This window comes from Plecotus auritus (assembly GCF_963455305.1).
Source record: "Plecotus auritus genome assembly, chromosome: 2".
Lineage (NCBI taxonomy): Eukaryota > Metazoa > Chordata > Mammalia > Chiroptera > Vespertilionidae > Plecotus > Plecotus auritus.
In genome coordinates this window covers 135,904,510-135,926,111 of record NC_137771.1, presented here as the reverse complement: position 1 = coordinate 135,926,111, position 21,602 = coordinate 135,904,510, and the positions used below count along the sequence as shown (strand labels likewise).

Here is a 21,602-nt window from a genome sequence, read left to right as displayed (position 1 = left end):
GATAGTATTTCCCAAGATCATTTCTGGATAAGATGGAAGATAACTCTTCATGAACTATTGGTTCCTTGTTCAAATCAATTAGTATTCCTAATTTGTATCAAGACTGCATGTTTGATTAAGTGAACCCAATCCCCATCATATGATTACCCTATCTTGGAAAAAACAGATTCCCACAAAATAATTTTGAATTCTATTCTGCCAGTTTGTTTGTTTGTTTGTTTGTTTTTAGTTTGTCTTGTTTTAATTTGGCCCAAATGAGAAAACACAAAAGTAGTGATTTAAATTAATGAACCTTATGCCACACACACACGTTATTACTGCTTTCATTTAATTAAAATAATGTCATACTGTCCTGACCAGTTTGGCTCAGTGGATAGAGCGTCAGCCTGCGGACTGAAGGGTCCCGGGTTCGATTCCGGTCAAGGGCATGTACAGTGGGAGGTGTGCAGGAGGCAGCTGATTGATGTTTCTCATCGATGTTTCTGACTATCTATCCTCTCCCTTTCCTCTATGTAAGAAATCAATAAAATATATTAAAAAAATAATAATGTCATACTGAGTTAGAGATAATAATAAAGTGTATAACTTTTAATCCATTATATTCAAAATAGAACCAACATAAATATATAATTAAGATTTATAAGTTTTTATAACTTTTAGAATGTTTTCTGTTATTCTTAAAATGTTTTTAATATGTTTCTCCACCCTGAATTAATTAGATATATGAAGTTTTGTTATTAAAATTAGTAAGATATGTAAGAACTATTTTAAGGAAAGGCAATATATATACATATATATATATATATATATATAATATTTTTCTTGTAATAATGTTTTCAATTTTTCCTTTACTTTTATTTCTGTTCAACAGTACAATATAGATGTGCTTTTCTATGAGCTAACATGTTGACAAGATCAAAACTGCTACACTAGTTTTTTGAGTTTTGTTTTGCAGTTTTGATGAGAATGAATATGAAGAATAATAAAGTATTTTAAACCTGTTACACATGTTTAGAGGCAATTATTTTTATTTAATTGATGGTGTTCTTTATTTTTGCTAAATGTTTCAACTCTATTTTGGAAGGATTTCCTATTATCTCAAATCTGTCCATTTCTACCTGATGTTACCACTAGTAACTCTATGCCTCTACCAACCTACCAGTATTTCTTCCTGGTCTACTTTAATTTTCCAGAAAATTCAACTTGTCTCTTTGTCATCTACATTAATCTATTCTAATTTATTTATTGGGAATATCCAGTAATCTCCTTCAAAGTATAAATATGATAATATCCTCCCATCCATATATTTACCCCCCTCCCCTTTAAAGCCCCTTAATGCTTCACATCATTCTTAGAATTAAAAAACAAAACAAAATAGAACAAACAAAAAACTGTGTAGCAAAACCTTCAAGGCACTGTGTAGGATATTATATGTAGAAAACTATAAAGTCTCTACCAGTACACTGTTGGAAATAATAAATTATTTCTGTAAAGTTGTAGAACACAAAATCCATACACAAAAAAATTAGCTGCCTTTCTATACACCAATGAATGTCAGAAAGAGAAATTAAGAAAGCAATTCTATTTACAATTGCATCCAAAATAATAAAATCCTTATAAATAAATGTAACCAGGAGTGTAATACCTATACACTGGAAACTATAAGATATTGATGCAAGAAATTGAAAATGACACAAATAAATGAAAAGATCTTCTGTGTTCTTGGACTGGAATAATTAATATTGTTTAAATGTCCATATTACTCAAAGTGATCAAGGTATTCACTGCAATCCCTATCAAAATTCCAATGGCAATTTTTACAGAAATTAAAAAAAAAAACTTAAAATTTGTATGGGAATCTACATAACTCTGATAGCCAATGGAACACTTTCTGATTTCAAACAGTATTACAAAGTTATAGTAATCAAAAGAGCATAGTATTGGCCTAAAAAAAGACACCTAGATAAAGAGAACGGAACAGAGATCCTAGAGATAAAGTTATGGATTTGTGGTCAATTAATTTTCAATAAAAGAGCCAAGAACATACAATGAGAAAATGACAGTCTCTTTAATAATTGTTGATGGAAAAGCTGGCGAGACACATGAAAAAAAGAAAAAAAAAAAAAAAAGAAACTGTCTTACACCATACACAAAAATCAACTCAAATGGATTAAATACTTGAACGTAAGATCCAAAACTATAAAATTAAAAGAAACCATAGATGATAAGTTATTTGATATTGGTGCTGGTAAAAATTTTTGGATATACGTACTCTCATTTTATCCCTGGCTCCCATTGTTTGCTATATTGGAAACTATACGGCCTTCTTTTAGTCCCCTGCTGCCATTCCCTTGATTTGGGAAGTTTTCCCCTCTCTTCTTTGCCTACTTAGTTCTGACTAGTTCAGCTCTCTCATAACTATCACTTACTTTAAGAAATCTTCCTTGTAGTCTTTTTGACTATGATAAATTTCCATAAAATCATATCTCATACTATTTTGCTATTGTTTCACAGTAGCAAATTTGCATTCCTATGGATGAATATTTGGTTAATCTCTATATCTTTTACTAAATGGCAATTACCAGTTCCCAATTAATTCCACATTTCTAAATCCAATGGTAAGTGCTCAGTTTTCATTTATTAAGAACATTTAACTCAGTTGAACAACACTTCCTTTTTTAAAACACTTTATTCACTTATTTTTAATTCTTGAGTCCTTTGCTTGTGTTCTATCATCTGTTTAATCTCTAACTTCTGGATACTTGAGAACTCAGTTCTAATGTTTTTGATTTCTTCTTTCACTATACTCATAGCTTAGATGAGTTCATCCAATCTCATAGCTTTATGTACTGTCAATTGACAATGATTTCCAGGTTTTTTATCTACGGTGTAAAACTTTCTCCTAAATTGTATATCCATAGACAATGTCTACTTGCTATACTCACTTTTAATAGTATTTCCAACTTTACATATTGAAAGTTGAGCTCTCATTATATTACCATGTTTCTCCCAGTCTTCTCCATCTTGTAAATGTAACTTTGTCTTTTCACTTTTTTAGACGAAAACAAAGAGATAAAACATTGAAATCACCCACACTTCATCCCTTATATCGTAACTCACTTCCAGTCAGAAAATTTGAGTAAGTGTAATTTCAAAAGACCACTTATCATCACCTTTATTGCTACAACTCTACTCCTAAGACTGTCATCTGTCCCCTGGTTTCTTTGCAAAGTGTCCTAACATCTCTTACTGCAGTTTATTATCACCAGAGCAGCCAAACTGATCATGTTAAAGCTAAATCATCATATCTCTCCTCTGCTCATTCTTCCAGTGATTTTTTTTGTTATTTGTTTGTTTTTAATCTCAATTGGAACAAAACAGAAATCCTTACATGACTTGGGACCTCAATACCCTATGACCTTCTCTCCTGTTTGCTCTCCTAGGCTCAGGCTTTTCTAGCCACACAGGGCTGTTCAGTGTCCCTTGAATAAACTTTACTGCCTTTAGTCCTTTTATCTTTGTGATTCCTCTTTTTGAAATCGTTCTCCAAGGTATCCTCCTGGCTTGCTTCCTCACCCTTAATTTTCTCTCAGATATTTCCTTTTCTAATCTCCCTGATCAACATTACAACTACCTCCCTTCTGTACTGTGTCCAAGCATTTTTATCTCTCTTTTACTTTATGTTTTCTTCATAATGCCTATCACATTATAACACTACTAGAGGCCCAGTGCATGAATTCATGCACGGGTGGGGTCTGGCTGGCCTGGCCCCACTGCGGGTGGATCTTCGGGGTTGGGCCTGTTGTGAGGAGGAGATGGCGGGAGGTTGGCTGACCAGCCCACCCCGATTGGGGCCTTATCAGGGAAAGGCCAGCTGGGGGAAGGGGCCGTGGGCGATTGGATGGCAGGCCCCACCCCTGATTGGGGTTGTGGGGCTGATTGGGGATGGAGCCAGCCCTGGGGAGGGGCTGTGGGTGGTGGGGTGGTGGGCCAGGAAGCCACACCCCCAAATGGGGTGGGGAGTGACAATCGGGGGCAAGTGGCCTGGGGGAGGGGCCATGGGTGGTTGGCCAGTTGGCCCTGCACCTGATCAGGGTGGGGTTGGCTATCAGAGGTGGGGTCAGGGGGAGGGTCTGGGGGCCAATCAGGTGGTGGGGGCCCATAGGGGCAGGGCCAGCCAAGAAAAGGGGCTGTGGGAAGTTGGCCTGCCGGCCCTGCCCCCTATTGAGGTGGGGTGGTGATCAGGAGTGGGGCAGGCCATGGGGAGGGGCTGTAGGAGGTTGGCCACCCAGACCCACACTCTATTGGGGTGGGGGGTGGGATCAGTAGTGGGCCGGCCAGGGGGAGGGGCTGTGGGCCTATTGTGGTGGGGCTGGGTGATAAAGGGTAGGGCTAATGGGGGTGAGGAGGAAGAAAGGGGCATTGGGCCAGCATCCACATTCTTGATTGGGGTGGGAGAGTCAAATCAGGGGCAGGACAGCAGCGGGGCTTCAAGGTTTGCTGGCTGGACTCACCCCCTGATCAGGCCAGTTCACTGGCCACAGTGGGCATCATAGTGACCAGTCTTTATGGTCATTATGGCCATTATGGTTGTTGGTTTTTATATATATAGATTATTAGTGTATAACTTAACTTTATTTTTACTGATATATTAGCATCAATCTCTGTCAATGTTGGGTGAAAGAATGAATGAATAAGTAAAATCCCTATAAAGTCCCATTATCCCAGCACACTATGGACATTCAATAAAATTTTATCACAAATAAAAGAACATACTTATTTTCTCCTTACTCATGAATGTTTGGTAAAAAAACAAAACACAAAACAAACAAAAAAACCCAAAAAACATAAAAGGATATCTTATTACAAGATATTTCTATGCACATGGATCATTGGCATGGGCTTAGAACACCAGTCACATTTTATTCATTACTGAATATCAAGTTTCTGTTCTGTGATTATCACATTTAATTAATAGCTATTTACATATGGATATGTTATTTTTGTTTGTTTGTTTCTTAATGTTTTTACTGATTTTTAGAGGGAAAGAAAGGGAGATGGAGAGAGAGAAACATTGATATGAGAGTGAAACATTAATAGGCTGCCTCCTGCATGCTCCCTATCAAGGATTAAGCCTGAAACCTGGGCATGTGCCCTGACTGGGAATGGAACCAACAACCTTTCAGTGCACAGGAACATGCCCAAAGAATTGAGCCACACTGGCCAGGGATCAGTTGGTTGTTTTAAAATTCCTTACAGATGTCCTTTGATTCTTATAACTACATGTAGTTAGTGATATTAATAGTTTCATCCCTATTTACTGATATGAAGACTGAAGAGCAAGTAAGTGGTAAAGTAATAACTGAAATCTGGGTACTCTGATAACCTTCACCAAAGCTTTAAACAGTATGATTTGCTCATGGAAAATGTTTTATACTAGAGGCCCAGTGCACAAAATTTGTGCACAGGGGGGGTGTGTCTCTCAGCCCAACCTGCACCCTCTCCAATCTGGGATATCCCTCTCACAATCCAGGACTGCTGGCTCCCAACCGCTCACCTGCCTGCCTGCCTGATTGCCCCTAACCACTCCCCTGCCAGCCTGATCAATGTCTAACTGCTCCCCTGCCAGCCTGATTGCCCCTAACTGCCCTTTCCCTGCAGGCCTGGTCACCTGTAACTGTCCTCCCCTGCAGGCCTGGTCCTTCCCAACTGCCCTCCCTGCTGTCCTGATTGCCCACAACTTCCCTCCCTTGCAGGCCTGGTCCCCCCCAACTGCCATCCCCTGCTGGCCTGATCGCCCACAACTGCCCTCTCTGGCTGGCCATCTTGTGGTGGCCATCTTGTGTCCACATGGGGGTGGACATCATGTGTGTTGGAGTGATGGTCAATTTGCATATTACCTCTTTATTATATAGGATTATGATGTCAGGTCAAATAATTTTTTCTATTAAAAGTATATATCTATAACTCCATTTGATTTGAAATATAAAGCAGGATTTATTTTTAGTCTAATGTAACTATTGGCCTTACAGAACTTTTTTTTTGAAAATGCCCCTAAATGGTCAACTGTTACACATTAATCACTGTATTTCTCATTATTACAGACTTTTTTCTGTTTAAAAACCTGTAAGAAGCCACAAAACTTGTGCTTTTAATGACAGACTTTCTAAAACCCTATTCCACAGCTATACAATAAGCACAAACCAATTTTATTAACATAATAGAATAACATGAAACAACAGAATGCATTGAATCCTCAAAGATCCTTCCTTTTGGATGAAATGCTTTTCAGTAGAATAAAAAGCATTGCGATGACTTATTTATAATGAAAATTGGGACATAAACTTATGGTAGCAACACTTAAAGTAATTTTTAATCACTGCACAAAATTTATTCTGTTTTGATGGCAAATGAGTTATGTTTATCCACATGTCCACAGGAAAGCTCAAGCCTGTATTTGCATTTCAAAGAGAAAGGAATGAGAAAAATGAAGTTCCATTAAATCAAGTGAAAAATTATATTTGTTTAGACGTGCAAATGGAGTGTCTAGAGGGGTTGTTCCATCCTGTCCCACACCGTTTGTAGTGTACAACATTATATGGACAGTTACACAAGAGTAAATAATGAAATATTCCATAAAGCAACTACATGGCAAAACCCGTATACAGTGAGAAATAAAAATCAGAAACCATGTCAAATAAAGCTGCACTTTAAAAACTAAAATTATGTATATTTTGACCCACTGAATCATCTTGTCATAAAATTTTCATGAACACACTCTTTAACCCTGTTACCCTCTTCTAAGTTTAGCATTTTACATTAGCTATGACTAAAACTTTTCTAGAACATTACTCATCTTATTGAGAAACTAATTACCTCCTCACTTTCCCAAGAGGAAATAAGTAAAATTAACATAAGATAAAAGGACAAGGCATCTGAAAGAAAAAAGAAGATAAATATGGAAGAAAAATAAAACAAGTCTGGGAGAATATTTTTTTGTCATCAATGTACCCAACTTGGTAGGTCCAATTTATTTGCTTTTGATAGATCATCATCTTTCTACTTTACCCCCATTTCCAACCCCAGTCCTGCCTGGGTGGAAGAGACATAGGTAAAAGCATTTAAATTAATAACATTTAGGTGACTGGTAATATTGATTAATCTGGTATCTTTAGAGTTTTTAAAAGATACAAAACTTGATCTCAGGAATCATTATGTTTGATTTTGAATTGTAATCTTGCCTTGTATTTTGGTTGAACAATTAAAACAAATTTCTTAACCCTTTGCTTTATTTCCTCATTTTTTAAAAATGAGAATAATAACAGTATTTACCTCAAACTGTTTTGAAGATATTAAATTAGGAATCATATAAAATATTGAGTGTTAGCTGTTATAATTATTGTTATCCACTCTTTTCAAAGTTAGAAAATTGCTGTAGCAACAAATTATATATTTTAAAATCTTACTACATTATCATATATAGCAATGTCTCTGGCACTTTTCCTAAAGAACTGAGAAGCACAAGAAGATGGATTAAGAAAATCTCAGAGAAGTCCACCTGGAGCCCATAGTGAATATGTTATAGAAACATAATATGATTTTAAATTCTCTGACATACTGTATATCTAACATTCACAGCATGTTTTCTTATATCAGCTTGTCTTGTGTGGGACAAATAAACATAAGCTGCAATAACTGTTTCTTGATGAGTTATTTTTATGAAGATTCTGTGGTGTTATGTAAGAATTTCCTCACACTTTTTAAAATTAAAATCTAAACATAGCTTCAACAAAAGGAGTTAAGTGATATATTCAAAATAAATTATACATAACCTTAGTCCTCAATTTCTTCAAAGAGACAAATTATTTTTACATTTTAAGTGTTTTATAAACCTCTCTGTGACAATTTTTCTTCACTTTTTTCCTTTCTGACATTGGGTTGAAATTCCTTAATGATACCATTTATACAATTTGGTTTTTGATATTTATTTATTTTTGTAATTTAAAAAATCTTTATTGTTTAGATTATTACAATTATTCCTCCTTTTTCCCCCCATAGCTCCCCTCCACCCAGTTCCAACCCCACTCTCCGCCCTTACCTTCCCCCCACTGTCCTCATCCATAGGTGTCTGATTTTTGTCCAGTCTCTTCCCGCACCCCCACAATCCTTTCCCCCCGAGAATTGTCTGTCCACTCCCTTTCTATGCCCCTGATTCTATTATATTCACCAGTTTATTCTGTTTATCAGATTTTTTATTCACTTGATTTTTAGATTCACTTGTTGATAGATATGTATTTGTTGTTCATAATTTTTATCTTTACCTTTTTCTTCTTCCTCTTCTTAAAGAATACCTTTCAGCATTTCATATAGTACTGGTTTGGTGGTGATGAACTCCTTTAGCTTTTTCTTATCTGTGAAGCTCTTTATCTGCCCTTCAATTCTGAATGATAGCTTTGCTGGGTAGAGTAATCTTGGTTGTAGGTTCTTGCTATTCATCACTTTGAATATTTCTTGCCACTCCCATCTGGCCTGCATAGTTTCTGGTGCTCCCTTGTAGGTAACTAACTGTTTTTCTCTTGCTACTTTTAATATTCTCTCTTTGTCTTTTGCTCTTGGCATTTTAATTATGATATGTCTTGGTGTGGTCCTCTTTTGATTCCTTTTGTTTGGGGTTCAGTGCGCTTCCTGGACTTGTAGGCCTATTTCTTTCACCAGGTGGGGCAAGTTTTAGGTCATTAATTCTTCAAATAGGTTTTCAGTATCTTGCTCTCTCTCTTCTTCTGGCACCCCCATAATTCTGATGTTGGTATGCTTGAGGTTGTCCCAGAGGCTCCTTACACTATCTTCTTCAATTTTTGGGATTCTTTTTTCTTTTTGCTTTTCCAGTTGAGTGTTTTTTGCTTCTTTGTATTGCAAATCTTTGATTTGATTCTTGCAGTCCTCTAGTCTGCTGTTAGGTCTCTGTATAATATTTTTTATTTCAGTCAGTGTATGTTTAATTTATAGTTGGTCCTTTTTCATATCCTCAAGCATCTTGCTAAATTTATCAGCCTTTTCTATGAAATTCTTGAAAAACCTTATAACCATGGTTTTGTACTCTATATCCAGTCATTTGCTTTTCTCCATTTCTTTCATTTGTGATATGTTTCTTTGTCTCTGCATTTTCATTGCTTCCCTGAGTTGGTAGAGTAGCTTTGTGTGGTAGGTGTCCTCTAGGGCCCAGTGGCTCAGCCTCCCCAGTTACCTGAGGTGGACACTCTTGGTGCACCCCTTTGTGGACTGTGTGCACAGCCTTGTTGTAGTTAAGTCTTGATTGTTGTTGGTATCACTGGGAGGAATTGACCTCCAGGCCAATTGGTTGTGAGGATCACCTGTGTCTATGCTGGGAGAACTTCTGTGCTGGAGACACCCTTATGAGACAAGACTTGCAAAATTGCAAAAGCCTCTGTGCTCAGCTTGGATGGGGCGGAGTTTCAGGGTGGAGCAGACAGCCTTGGCTTCCCGCCAGCCCTGCCCTATGAGGCCCCTGGGTCTCAGTGTTCCTCGGTAATCGCTGCAAGCACCTCTGAGAGAAAGCCGCCCTCGAGTTTCGCCCACTGCCAGACAGTCCAGTTTCTCCCCGAATGAGTCTGGGTTCCCAGAGTCTCGCCTGGAACAGGAGTTCAGCGTGGTCAGGAGCTTCCATTTCCCTCCCGCTTGAGAAAGCCAGTCGTGCACTCAGCAGTCAGTCCTCTCCGCGCGTACGCGCCTCAGGACCTCTGCCTTCCACAGCTCCCCTGAGTCTCAATGTTCTTTTCACTTTCCTTCTAGTTGTAGAATTTCCACTCAGCCAGCTTTCCTGTGCTTCTGGATGGTGTCCATTTTGTCTTTTAGTTTTAGTTTTGAAATTGTTGTGCGAGACAGCAGTTTAGGTGTTTACCTATGCCGCCATCTTGGTTTCTCCACTTGCTTTTTGATATTTAAATGTGAAGAAAATATATATACCCTAGTGTACTATGCACATTATGTTTTATGTGTTTACTAGAGGCATGGTGCACAAATTTTGTGCATGGGTGGGGTCTCTAGGTCTGACTGGTGATCAGGGCCTATCGGGCTGTCTCGCCCAGTCCCTTTTGGGGCTGGGCTGGCCAGGGCCTGCTGGCCAGGGCCTGCCAGATGGTTTGAGGGACAGGGCATGGGAGGTTGGCTGCCGGCCCCGAGGAGGGAGCCGACCCTTGGCCCTCCTGGAAAAGGGGCCACATCTGCTGCCACCCACGCCCAGTTCCCTGTCCCAGGCTGGGGACTGAAGGCCCAGGCAGGATTAAGAGAGAAGGAAATGGTCACTGGGCCGGTTGTGGAAGGAACAGACACTGGATGCTGATGCTGCCAGGCTAGCCATGGGAGGTTGGCTGTGGGAACACAATGACCACCAGGGGGCAGCTCCTGGATTAAGCGTCTGCACCCTGGTAGTCAGTGCATGTTATAGTGACTGGTAAACTGGTTGTTCCGGTCATTCAGTCCTAATGGTCGCTTAGGCTTTTATATATATAGATGATTATAAACATGAGCGCATCATAAAGTTGAAATACGGCTGATATTCAATAAAAGTTTTAGTTTTTGGACTTGTCTTTCACTGCATGATTTATTTTATTTTATTTTACCATATTGTGTGTGTTTGTTTTTCCATAGACATTCTTTAAATGACAATAGTAATGATAGTAATAAGTACAATTTACTGAGTGTTTACTAGGCACTTTTCCATAGTTTAATTTCTTTTTTGTACATTATCTCATATAATTGTCATAATAACTGGATATTGAATTAAATTAATTGAACTGTCCAGATGTTCAAATCTAATAAATTGAAAACCAGGATTTGACCTATGTCTGTCAGAGTACAAATTGGGAGTTGTTAGTATATATACTGCATACAAAATGAATATATGTGCCCCAGTTAAGATAAAAATCTTAGAATAGTTTGAATCAATGTGTCAATTTACCTCCAAAGTATAAGGTTTACTAGGGACTTTTTATATTTACACCTGTATGAATGATTTATTTAATACTATTACATATGACTATTATTTAAATGTAGTAAATTGAAATACTGATTCTTCTCAAACCACATATATAACTGAAGTTTGATTGCTGAGTGTCCTGCATTATCTTTTAGTTCTCATGTATAGTGAAAATAATTATGTTAATTTTATTTGAGCGCTAGAAAATGATGATGTGATTGAAAGTAATAGCTAATAATCTAGAAATGACATAAAATGTTATCTTCACTATAGTTGCCAAATTTTAAATTAAAAAAAAGCCTAAAATTAGGTTAGAGACTAAAAAGATACTAGATTGAAACTATTTAGAAATTTTGTAAGATTTTGAAACAAAATTAGTAATTAAAATATATGTAGTCTATATTTTTAAGTTTACAATAGAATAAAATGAAATAATTTTATACAAAAAATGTAGGAACACTTTATGGTACCTTTTTGTCTACCTCTAACTATTGACCTTTTTTAAAATTTACTGTGATATATGAATGTAGAATAGATTGTATGGTATCAAGGATTGAAGCAGAAGACAAGGTAGGAACCTCTCCAGTCCAGCTCTGAGAAATGAGTAGCTTGAAGAAGAGAGTCCCATGCAAAAGCTACTATCCCCATGGTAAAAGTAGGACATAATTAGGATAATCTTATCCCCATCAAAGAAGGACAATTTTATAATTAATTGGTTATGGGGGGCATTAAGGCAAAGAAGTTAAAGATGTCTCAATTATTTTAAACTACAGAGTTAGGAACGTGTTTGTTAATGAGAAAACACAACAAATCCTGAGGCCTCAGATTTGCAAAAAAATAAGAGTTTCAGTTTTTAGTATTCAGGTGGAAATGTTTAGGAGGGTGAATGGAAATAATAAGAGCTTAGTGGTAGGAATAAGTCAAGAAAAGTATTAACTGAAATCATCTAAGAAACGTTCAGACAAAGAAGACAGTTATAGTAGCTCTTTCCCTTTTGATTGCAAGCAAGGTAAACCCATCTAGAAAGCTTAATTAAAAGGCTTTCCTCAGGGATAAAAGACCTTCAAAATGCAGCACCATGAGGTCATTTTCTTGCCCTCTCTTTGTACATTCAGCTTTCTTTTTTTTTTTTTTTTGACTTAATTAATGTTCTTATTCAGTCTTCGTACAAAAGACATGGCTACACAGTTTAACAAAATTGATTCCCTATCTCTCCTTTTTCTTGACAGTTTCAGTTTCCTCTCACTCTCATTTCTCCCTTCCCAGTTCTAAGTTTTCAGCAGAGGAATTTTATTAGATCCTTTGTTTTTCTCTTAATAGGCAACAATGATGAGAGAAGTTGGTTGTGAATACACAATCATCCAGAAAAAGGCTGCTTTCTTTATTTTGTAGAAGTTAAATTTCATCGCTTAAAAGGGATATGGAGCACTAAACCAACACTGCAATAAGTAATCTTTTCAGGGATCAAAAATATAATCTGAATGAAATCTATATTTTAGAACAAGATATAAAAACAGAAAGAGGAGTAAATAAATAAGAAAACAAACAAACAAATACATAAATAAATTTTGCATGGAAACACTGAAATCAAGGGCAAAATAAAATAAAAAAAACAATATATATTCAGCAAAACAAAATGAGTAATATGAAGATTGGGAAACCACCATTGGAGAGATCAACTGAAGGACTTGTATGCATGCATATAACCAATGGACGCAAGACACTTCGGGGGTGGGTGCATAAGGGCATGTGCTGGGGATAAGGGAGGCCAGGAGAAGGTCAATGGGGAAAAAAAGGAGGCTTATGGACTACTATTTGTAATACTTTAAACAATAAAATAAAATTTAAAAAAGAATAATTGGTAGTCTCCAGAATGAAAGTTTCTGCATACATAAGAAAAGCATTAGCTGTTAAATGGTTTAATGAAATTCAGACATATTTATAATTTTGTCCTCAGAAACTGGTATAATAACCAATATAAAAAAATAAGGGAATTAGGGCAATTTCCTACACCATTACTAATGAATGTTGACTCCTAGTATATACTCTCTTTTAATGTAAACACCCATAAATTATTTTAAGAGTCTGTTTAAAAATTTTATTGGGAAGTTAATGTCAAAATATCATTAGTCTTTGCATTCTGGAATGTAATTCTTAAAAATATATATATCAGGACACATGCCTCTCTCCAATATTTCAGAGGCTCCCCACATTTGGATGATTTCATGGGAAGAAATGAATGAGATATGATCCTCTTCAAAACTTCCCTTGTTTCCCTGGAATGTGCTTTGTTTGGACCAGAAAATGAACTATTTCTAAGCAACTATGTGCTTTATATTACCTTGGGTTTTATTTTCCTCTTACCCACTTTTTTATTTTTCATGTTAAGGAATGCCATTTTTCCTTAACATGGAAATTGGTCAATAAAAGCATTGAGTATTTCTCTCTATTATTATCTCTAAATAATATATATGTTTCAATTGATAGAGATAAAATTTCAATTTCTACTTGAGGTACAGTTTATTTTAGAAAGTGTCATTTCTGGTCTCTATAAGACCTTATAGATGCAAAAACATAGGTAAACAATGTCCCAAAGCTCCCTGCAGGCTTGTACACAATTGGAGAAAGAGATTTATATAAAATAAATAGGTGTAGAACAGGAGGGATGGTGATGTGAAGAGCACCAAATTGTAGGAAGAAACATATTTGCATTGCAAAATCCTTGCCAGCTTGATTTCTGACATGACTTAACAGACACCTGTAATATAATTTATGTCTATAAATCTACATTGGTAGATTGTTTTTTCTCTACTTAATACTTTGTAACTTATATATTATAATTTGAATTATTGTCCATTGTTTTTAAGAGTTATTAGGTGATCATACATTTGACTATTACAAGATGTTTTATGTAGTCAAATACGGTAATGGCTCACAATCACTCAATTGCTTTTTATTTTCCTCCACTTCCATAATAACACAGGTCTTTCCTCAAAATCTGTCTTCATTATACTGAGATGAACTCTTTTTCTATACCTTTATTTATGCTTTTGTTATTTTTTTCTATGTACTAATCTTTTCTACATTTTATCCAACCTTCAAGAATCAGTTCAAGCCTCACCTGCCATATAAAGCATTCTCTAAGGACTCCAACCTAAATAATTATTCTAGCACATTTACAGAAACTGTGGTAGGCAATTAGACAGACGTGAGCACAGCAGGGATGATAAGCCAGGTACAGAAGGCCCTAGGTACCAACAGGCAAAACTGGGAAAGCAAGGACCTTACTTCCAGGGTAACCTTTCCTTACCTAGCATACCCTGGTCATGGTTTAGACCCCCTGACCTTTCATATCACTGGCCATGCAGCTCAGACCCTCCCTTGACCTTTCCTCCCCTACCATGTCCATAGTTGTGTGGTAGACTTCATTGGAGGAGAAACAAGGAATCAAAGAGTAGCCTCATGTGACTCCCATGAGGGCCCTTGCAAGACCACTCCCTTAAACATTAACCCCCAGGGATAACATCTAAACCTCAGTTGTGTTTCAGCTCCAGGCCCAGAAAAGCAGCAAAATCAGACAAGTGATGCCACAGATAACCTCAGGACCAGTTACATTGACTACTGACTCCTTGCCATGGTGCTAACCAATCAGTGGAGACCCTGACTCTGAAATGACACACCTGGAAAGCTGATGGATATTCTCTTGAGATCCTTTCCTAGGATCTCCCCTACAATATCCACCCTTAAAAGCCCTTAGGCAAGAGGATCCAGTGTGCTCCTCCTCTGGAGCATACCAGTGCCTTTCTACTCCGCCATTTCCCCCTGAGCAAGTTGTCCTTACCTTTCTCTCTCCTAAGTTCCAAGGTCCCTTTCCTTTGCCTCCATAATGTAATTTGATTCCTGGGCCCGTTTCTCCTACTGCTCACTTCTTCTATCTCAGTGGTTTTCTAAATAAACTTTCTCTTATTGGTTGAGTCTTGGTTCTGAATTCTTTCCTAGCCAGAACTCAGTCACCAAGGTTGCTGAACTGAGGTCCGGTCGGACTCCACAGGTCTAACACCTGGTGCCATTCTCACCACCAGCAAAACCACATATTAGGCTAGATATAGAGGATACAATAAATGGTAACATAGATTTGTCATCTTGTCTTTTATATCGTTAGTATTTTATAAAACAAATTATTGCTAGGAAAATAGTACTTGCACACTAAATGGTTAGCCTTATAAATAGGGAGCAGTTAACATTTCAAAGATGACTCTGTTATAGTGTTGAAACTAGCTATAAAACTAAAACCTGTGGGAGGGCAGGGCTGGAGGGAAAAGGATAATGGAGAAGGTTGGCCTTGGGATGAATTTGAATATGAGAAGTAGAGAAAGAGACAAAACCACCTGTTCATTTCTTCTGAGCACACATGGGGATATAATAGATACCACAACATAAGTGATAAAAAGTCAGAAAATTCTCCACAAAGAAGAGGCAATTTTGTGAGAAGCAAAATGAAACCAGCATTGTTTAAAACGCAAGTAGCAGCAGGAAGCCTACTAGTGGTTTCACGTATTTACCTAATTCAACTCTTACAACAATCTTTTGAAGTGTTTATTGTTTATTCACACTCTGCAGATGAAGAAACTGAAGATAATAGATATATGACCAATAAGATAATTGCAGTTTTGTTGCATAATAATACATGAAGGATGAAAAATATATATTTGCTTTATAAGAAGACATTTTTTAAAACTATATACATTGTTGTAGAGAGTATGAAATCAAAACAAACTATAAACCCATGACACAGTATTATACATATATTAGAATTCTTTCAAAACCATAAAGATAGGGACATCAAGCCAAAAGTATTTTTCTTTCAGGGAAACATTCTGGCATTAGATAAGTTCATCCTTCCTCGTGAAAATATATATTTTAGAATTCTAGCAAATGCAAACTTAATGCAACTAGGAAATGGAAGGAACATCATAAATAGAAACCCCAGTTTAAATATTCATTTTTAAAAAATAACATTTTCTCTTCACATAATTCTATGAAGGGTATGTTCAATTTTGAGATTTTCCATCAGCCTATTTTATGCCATATTTTTTTCAATTTACAATTTTACCCAGGAAACAAAGGTCAAAAGACAAAATATTAGTGCACAAAAGCAATGTTTAAAGTGAGAAATAAAACAAAGAAATTCTCACAAATCATCATGCAAACACAGACATATATCAGAAGCTGAATAATTGAAATAATATATTTATATTTGTAAAAACTCATTATGAATATTTATATACTGAACTAATATTATCACCAACAGAATGGCTCATCATTTAAGAGGACTTAGAGGAGTAAGCAGAAAAATGAACCATAATGAATCATGCAAAACAGACAGGAGCTCACCTTTAACTTTATTTTTTGAAGCAGCAGCTGGTTCCAAAAAAGATTGCACAAGAAGAAGAGAACAAACAGAGATTAGATATTAAACAGAGCCGTTAATAAGAAAAAGAGGTATGTTAGTACTATTAGCTAAAGTCTAAAAAGACGCATTTATTATTATATGATCAACATACTTTTGATGAATAGGGCCTATGACAAAGAAAATGACAATTGGTTATATTTTGTTAGTATATGATCTAACTTCTTGAATAAGAAAGAAAAAATAGATAGGAGCCACACAGCTGAAATTCCAAGCAGCACAGGCACCAAATTCCATTGAGGATTGTAAATCTTTCTCTATTTCCTTCTTAACTCTAAGCTTAAGTTATAATTGAATTAAAGAAATACTCATATATAGTTCAAATATATTTCAGATTATTTAAGTATTAAAATATAGCTCACGACGTTTGGAGAAATCACAAGGGAAAGCCACTTGTATTTATTGCATGCTTACTCAGTGCCAGAGACTGAGGTGGAACACTTTCCATACTTCTTCCACTTGATAACAGCAAGATCAAGATGGGAATTTTGTGACCATTGCCTCAGAAACATAGAAACTAGGGCTTAGACAAGTCAAATTTCTTGCTGACTATGACATAGTTGGAAAAAAGCAAATGTGGGATTTTATAATAGGTGTATGTGACTTAAAAATCCCTTATGCTATTGGGATTTAAGGCACTGAGTCATCGACTGAATTGCAAACATCAGGTCAACAAACCCAAAGCAACATCCAGCTATTTCATTTTTGGTTGAGCACATAGCTATGAAATTAGAAAACTCCGTTACTTTAAATGACATTATTACCATTAAGAAGTACAAATTTAAGCTTGTTTATATCTAGTGGTAAACAATATTTGGGGTTAGGAGTAAACTTAATGAGGAAGTTATAACAGACCTAAAGGAGAGTTCTTTACTCAAAGGGAGATTTCTAGACAAAATGCGTAATTAGAGACCTCTAAATGTTTTGAAGAGATATATTCTGTTTTGATTTAAATACTATTTTAAAATGAAGATAGTCTTTTTCACTCTTTAAATGATATTAAAGATGAAGTGGTAACCATCCCTGAATTGGGCAATAAGCAGTCTCTACTTGGGCATACTGACCTTCAATGACGTTTAATTTAGATCTTAGATCAAGTACTTATGAACTATATATACAAAATGTTACTTTATAGTTCGTTCCTTCAAGTTATTTAAAGCTAAATAAAATTTTCTAGCCGAAACCGGTTTGGCTCAGTGGATAGAGCGTCGGCCTGCGGACTGAAAGGTCCCGGGTTTGATTCCGGTCAAGGGCATGTACCTTGGTTGCGGGCACATCCCCAGTGGGAGGTGTGCAGGAGGCAGCTGATCGATGCTTCTCTCTCATCGATGTTTCTAGCTCTCTATCCCTCTCTCTTCCTCTCTTTGAAATATCAATAAAATATATTTAAAAAAAATTTTCTAGCATTTCTAGATATATGCCAGACTACTCACAGAGAATTTAATTTTTGTTTCCAATTATAAACATGATCTTACTATTAGCATTTATCTTTCACTAACTCATACAAAAATGTGCATCAAGTTTTTAGAATATTTTTTCAGATAAAAATATATTAACTAAAACAAAAATATTTCAAAAAAACCTCAAACATACATTGCTAAAGCCCATTCAATCTCTGTTTATCCCACAGCTTTAAAATGAGAGTATATACGGCTTGAGAGAGAGAATGTTTATAATATTGTTATGAAGAGAAAAAATTCAAACTAAAAAACAATGATCCAAAACTAAACTACCAGTATATATATATATATATATATATATATATATATATATATATATATTGATTTCAGAGATGAAGAGGAAGAGAGAGATAGAAACGTCAATGATGAGAGAGAATCATTGGTTGGCTGCCTCCTGCATGCCCCCCACTGGGGATCGAGCCTGCAACCTGGGTATGTGCCCGTGACTGGTATCGAACCTGGTACCCTTCAGTCCACAGGCCAACACTCTATCCACCAAGCCAAACCAGCTAGGTCTAAACTATCAGTTTTATTGTGATATTGTTACTATGATGAAGCGATTCATAATATAATGTATAGTTTGTAGACCATTAAAGTCCCTAAAATGATTAATATTCAAACAAAATTTAAGTTATTTTTACCAAGAAATTTACTCCTATTTAATGAATGAAATAGTTATTTTACTTCATTGTTTATTTTTATTATAAAATTGATGTATCTAAAAAAATTAGAGGTGATATAGGTAAAAAACAATATTTCATTTTTCTCCAATGTTAGCTACTGAAATAATCAATGTTAACAGTTTACTAATGTTAGAAAAATTAATTTTGCAATTCTTATAAAAACTAGTAAGGTATATATTTTGTGTATTTTTTTTCCAAAAACAGGATAATGCTATACACATTACTTTGCAGTCTGCTTTTTCCACACTTTCCAGGTTAATACACAGAGTTCTAGCTCACTAATTTTAATAGTTGTATATATTTTGATAGCACATATGAAGTATAGGACTATTTTTCTATTGATAAACCATCTGGCTGCTTGTTATGAATGTATGTATGTATGTATGTATGTATGTATGTATGTATATATCTTGCTGCTACTAACAATACTGCAATACACATCCTATGCCATATCCCTCATGTGCTTTAGTGGTATTTTGTTTCTGTAGAATAAATTTCCAGATTGTTTTCATATTTCTATTCAAAGAATCACTGATAAAGATCAGTACTTTAAATATTGCAGATGGTAGGGTTGGGAATGTTTCCAAAGGAAATATGCAAGTATATTGAATGCTATAAAGTAAAAGAAAAAAAGAAAAAGAGAAAAAAAGGAGAAACAAAAGTACAGAATCTAGTGTTCCAAATAATTGATACACTGTAATGTACTTGATATTATAAACCACAAACTGTTTCATTTAACATTTCTTAATATTGGCTTTTCAATTAAAAATTCAGTTTTTAATTCTTGCCAGAATTATAGTAGATTTCAGAAGTCTAACCATCAGAAATTATTTTTTATCTTTGTATTGTATTTAAATCTACTCAAAGCTAAAATAAATTTTTAGATTATGTAAAAAGTATTATTTGCCTCTGTTTCAAAGAAAATATTTCAATGCATCAGTATACTGACTTGCTCACATGAAAGGACATTTTTCTTAAGTTTCAAATTCATCACTTTAAAATTTTAGCCTGAATTCTAAAAGCATTGCCAAAAGCCTTTATAAATTATTAGACAAACATTCGTATTTAATATGTAGCAGATACAACCAATTTTTAATTTAAAAACATTGTCTTACTAAAAACTAATGAGATAAATGTAGGGAAGGCACATATTTCTTTACATTTCTCAGTGAAATGCAGGTGAATTATTGAAAGTTCTTCAAGGTTACATGAAGATAGACAATCCTATTCTTAGATTATTGGGTAGATACCAAAATAAAATCAGAAAGAAAACAAAGCTCTATGCCTAATACGTGTCTGTTCAGGCAGCTAATACTCAACTAGGCTGGTTAATATAATTGGAAGGAGGCCAGGCTACCAGGCTTGTTAGCCCAATTATAATTCTCTGCATATTCAATAAAAGAAGCCAAGATGACAGCAATACTGTCATAAATGTCATGTTCAATACTTGTATGATTTTCCATTGTCAGCATAGTCCAATTATAAGTCAATTGCAAAGTGCACATTGCACACCACACAAAAGTGACTGAAATTTATCTTTAAAATACAATTTTAACAGTTTATAGTTAAAATGAAAGAAAAGGAGTAAAGATACTTTGACCAAAGAAAAGTTTTAGGTATGTTATCAGCATTTCTTCACCTTTATAATAAAAGCAGCAAGCTGTAACATTATAGGTGTTTGCACTATTTTCTCAGAGTTGATTAGTCATAATATTAAATCTGTAACATAATTATAATATTAATAATGTAAAAAATTGCACATGTAATTTTTGAAGCAGAATCATGTGACTCATAATAAATCACCATAGTTATTTACAGATGAATTCTGGATAGTTAGTGAATATTAGGAATCAGATTAGTAAGGTTTATCTCTAAAATCTCCAATACAAATTATCAAAAAGTAAAAATACAATTATGCTCCCAGTTTAGTTAATTAGTTTTGTTGAAGTAGTCAGATACCTGTCTATTTGAAAGGTATCACTAATAAATTTTGAAGAATTGGTTAATCTAAAACAATGTTTCTCAAAATAAAGTACAGAGCATGAGGGCATTCTCAAGGGAGTTTAGATCAATTTTAAAACCTACCTCAAAAATGACATGACCTACTCACATTTTCCCTGTTCTTTTAACTCCTACTTCTTGTTCTAAGATTTCCTGTCTAACAAAATGGGGTATATTTATGAATATTTTCAATGTATGAATAATGAAGAACATATTGTATTTGTGGTTGCCTTTAGAAGTGTTTGGCATAAAGTTATTCAGCAGTTAAACATTTAGTAAATAGATAGTAAAGACATGGCTGGTATTTATACACTCAGAACTAATGCTAAAGCACAATTGATCTTTTCATTTTAAGATGATATGAAATTTGTCTAAATACCTTAATACTTTAGTCTAGTATTTTTATTCCTCCTCCCATAGCAAATTTATAGATAACAGATTACTGTTCCCTAGTTGGGAAGTAATATATGAACTTAAAAAGTTCTTAGACATTCCAAGGAGAGAAGTTCTTGAAATCTATAACTTTAAACTCAGATGTATTACATTTTTTCCTTGTCCCAAATTTACCTGCAATGAAAAACAACAAAACAAACTAAAACCCATTCTCATTGTTATTTACTGTAAAATATAGTTTTTAAATATGAAAAGTTATTCTTATAAGCATATATGCAAATTATTAAAAAGAGAGTATACATTGCCACTACTTCCTAGGATAAGTGATTTTTTTTTTTTTTAGGTTACAATGCTATCCGGTAAAAAATTTACAATGAAAACAACATGCTTGATAAACATATATTTTTAAATCCACTACATCAAAATGCGATCATTAGATAACAGTATTAATGTAGTGCTAATCAAACCAGCTGAGTTTGATTCATTTATACAAAAGGAAATCACACTGATTTGAAAAGGAAAAGTACTATTACACTTAATTGATCAAATACCACATTATTATAGTCCTTCAAGATCAGGATATTAAAATAAATGCATTT

At 35.1% G+C, this 21,602-nt stretch overlaps 1 protein-coding gene across 6 annotated transcripts in view; it reads right to left on the bottom strand.

Annotated features, from left to right (window-relative positions):
* The window catches only part of CADM2 (cell adhesion molecule 2), a 1,275,304-nt gene that overhangs the window by 370,515 nt on the left and 883,187 nt on the right, over positions 1-21,602 (bottom strand). For 4 of the 6 annotated variants that reach the window (XM_080656542.1, XM_080656540.1, XM_080656545.1 and 1 more), the window contains exon 2: positions 16,391-16,417. The exons of the other annotated variants lie outside the window; for them this stretch is intronic. In XM_080656542.1, coding sequence (XP_080512668.1) covers positions 16,391-16,417 — 27 coding nt within the window. The remainder of the gene's footprint in view (positions 1-16,390; positions 16,418-21,602) is intronic. 6 annotated transcript variants of the gene reach the window in all.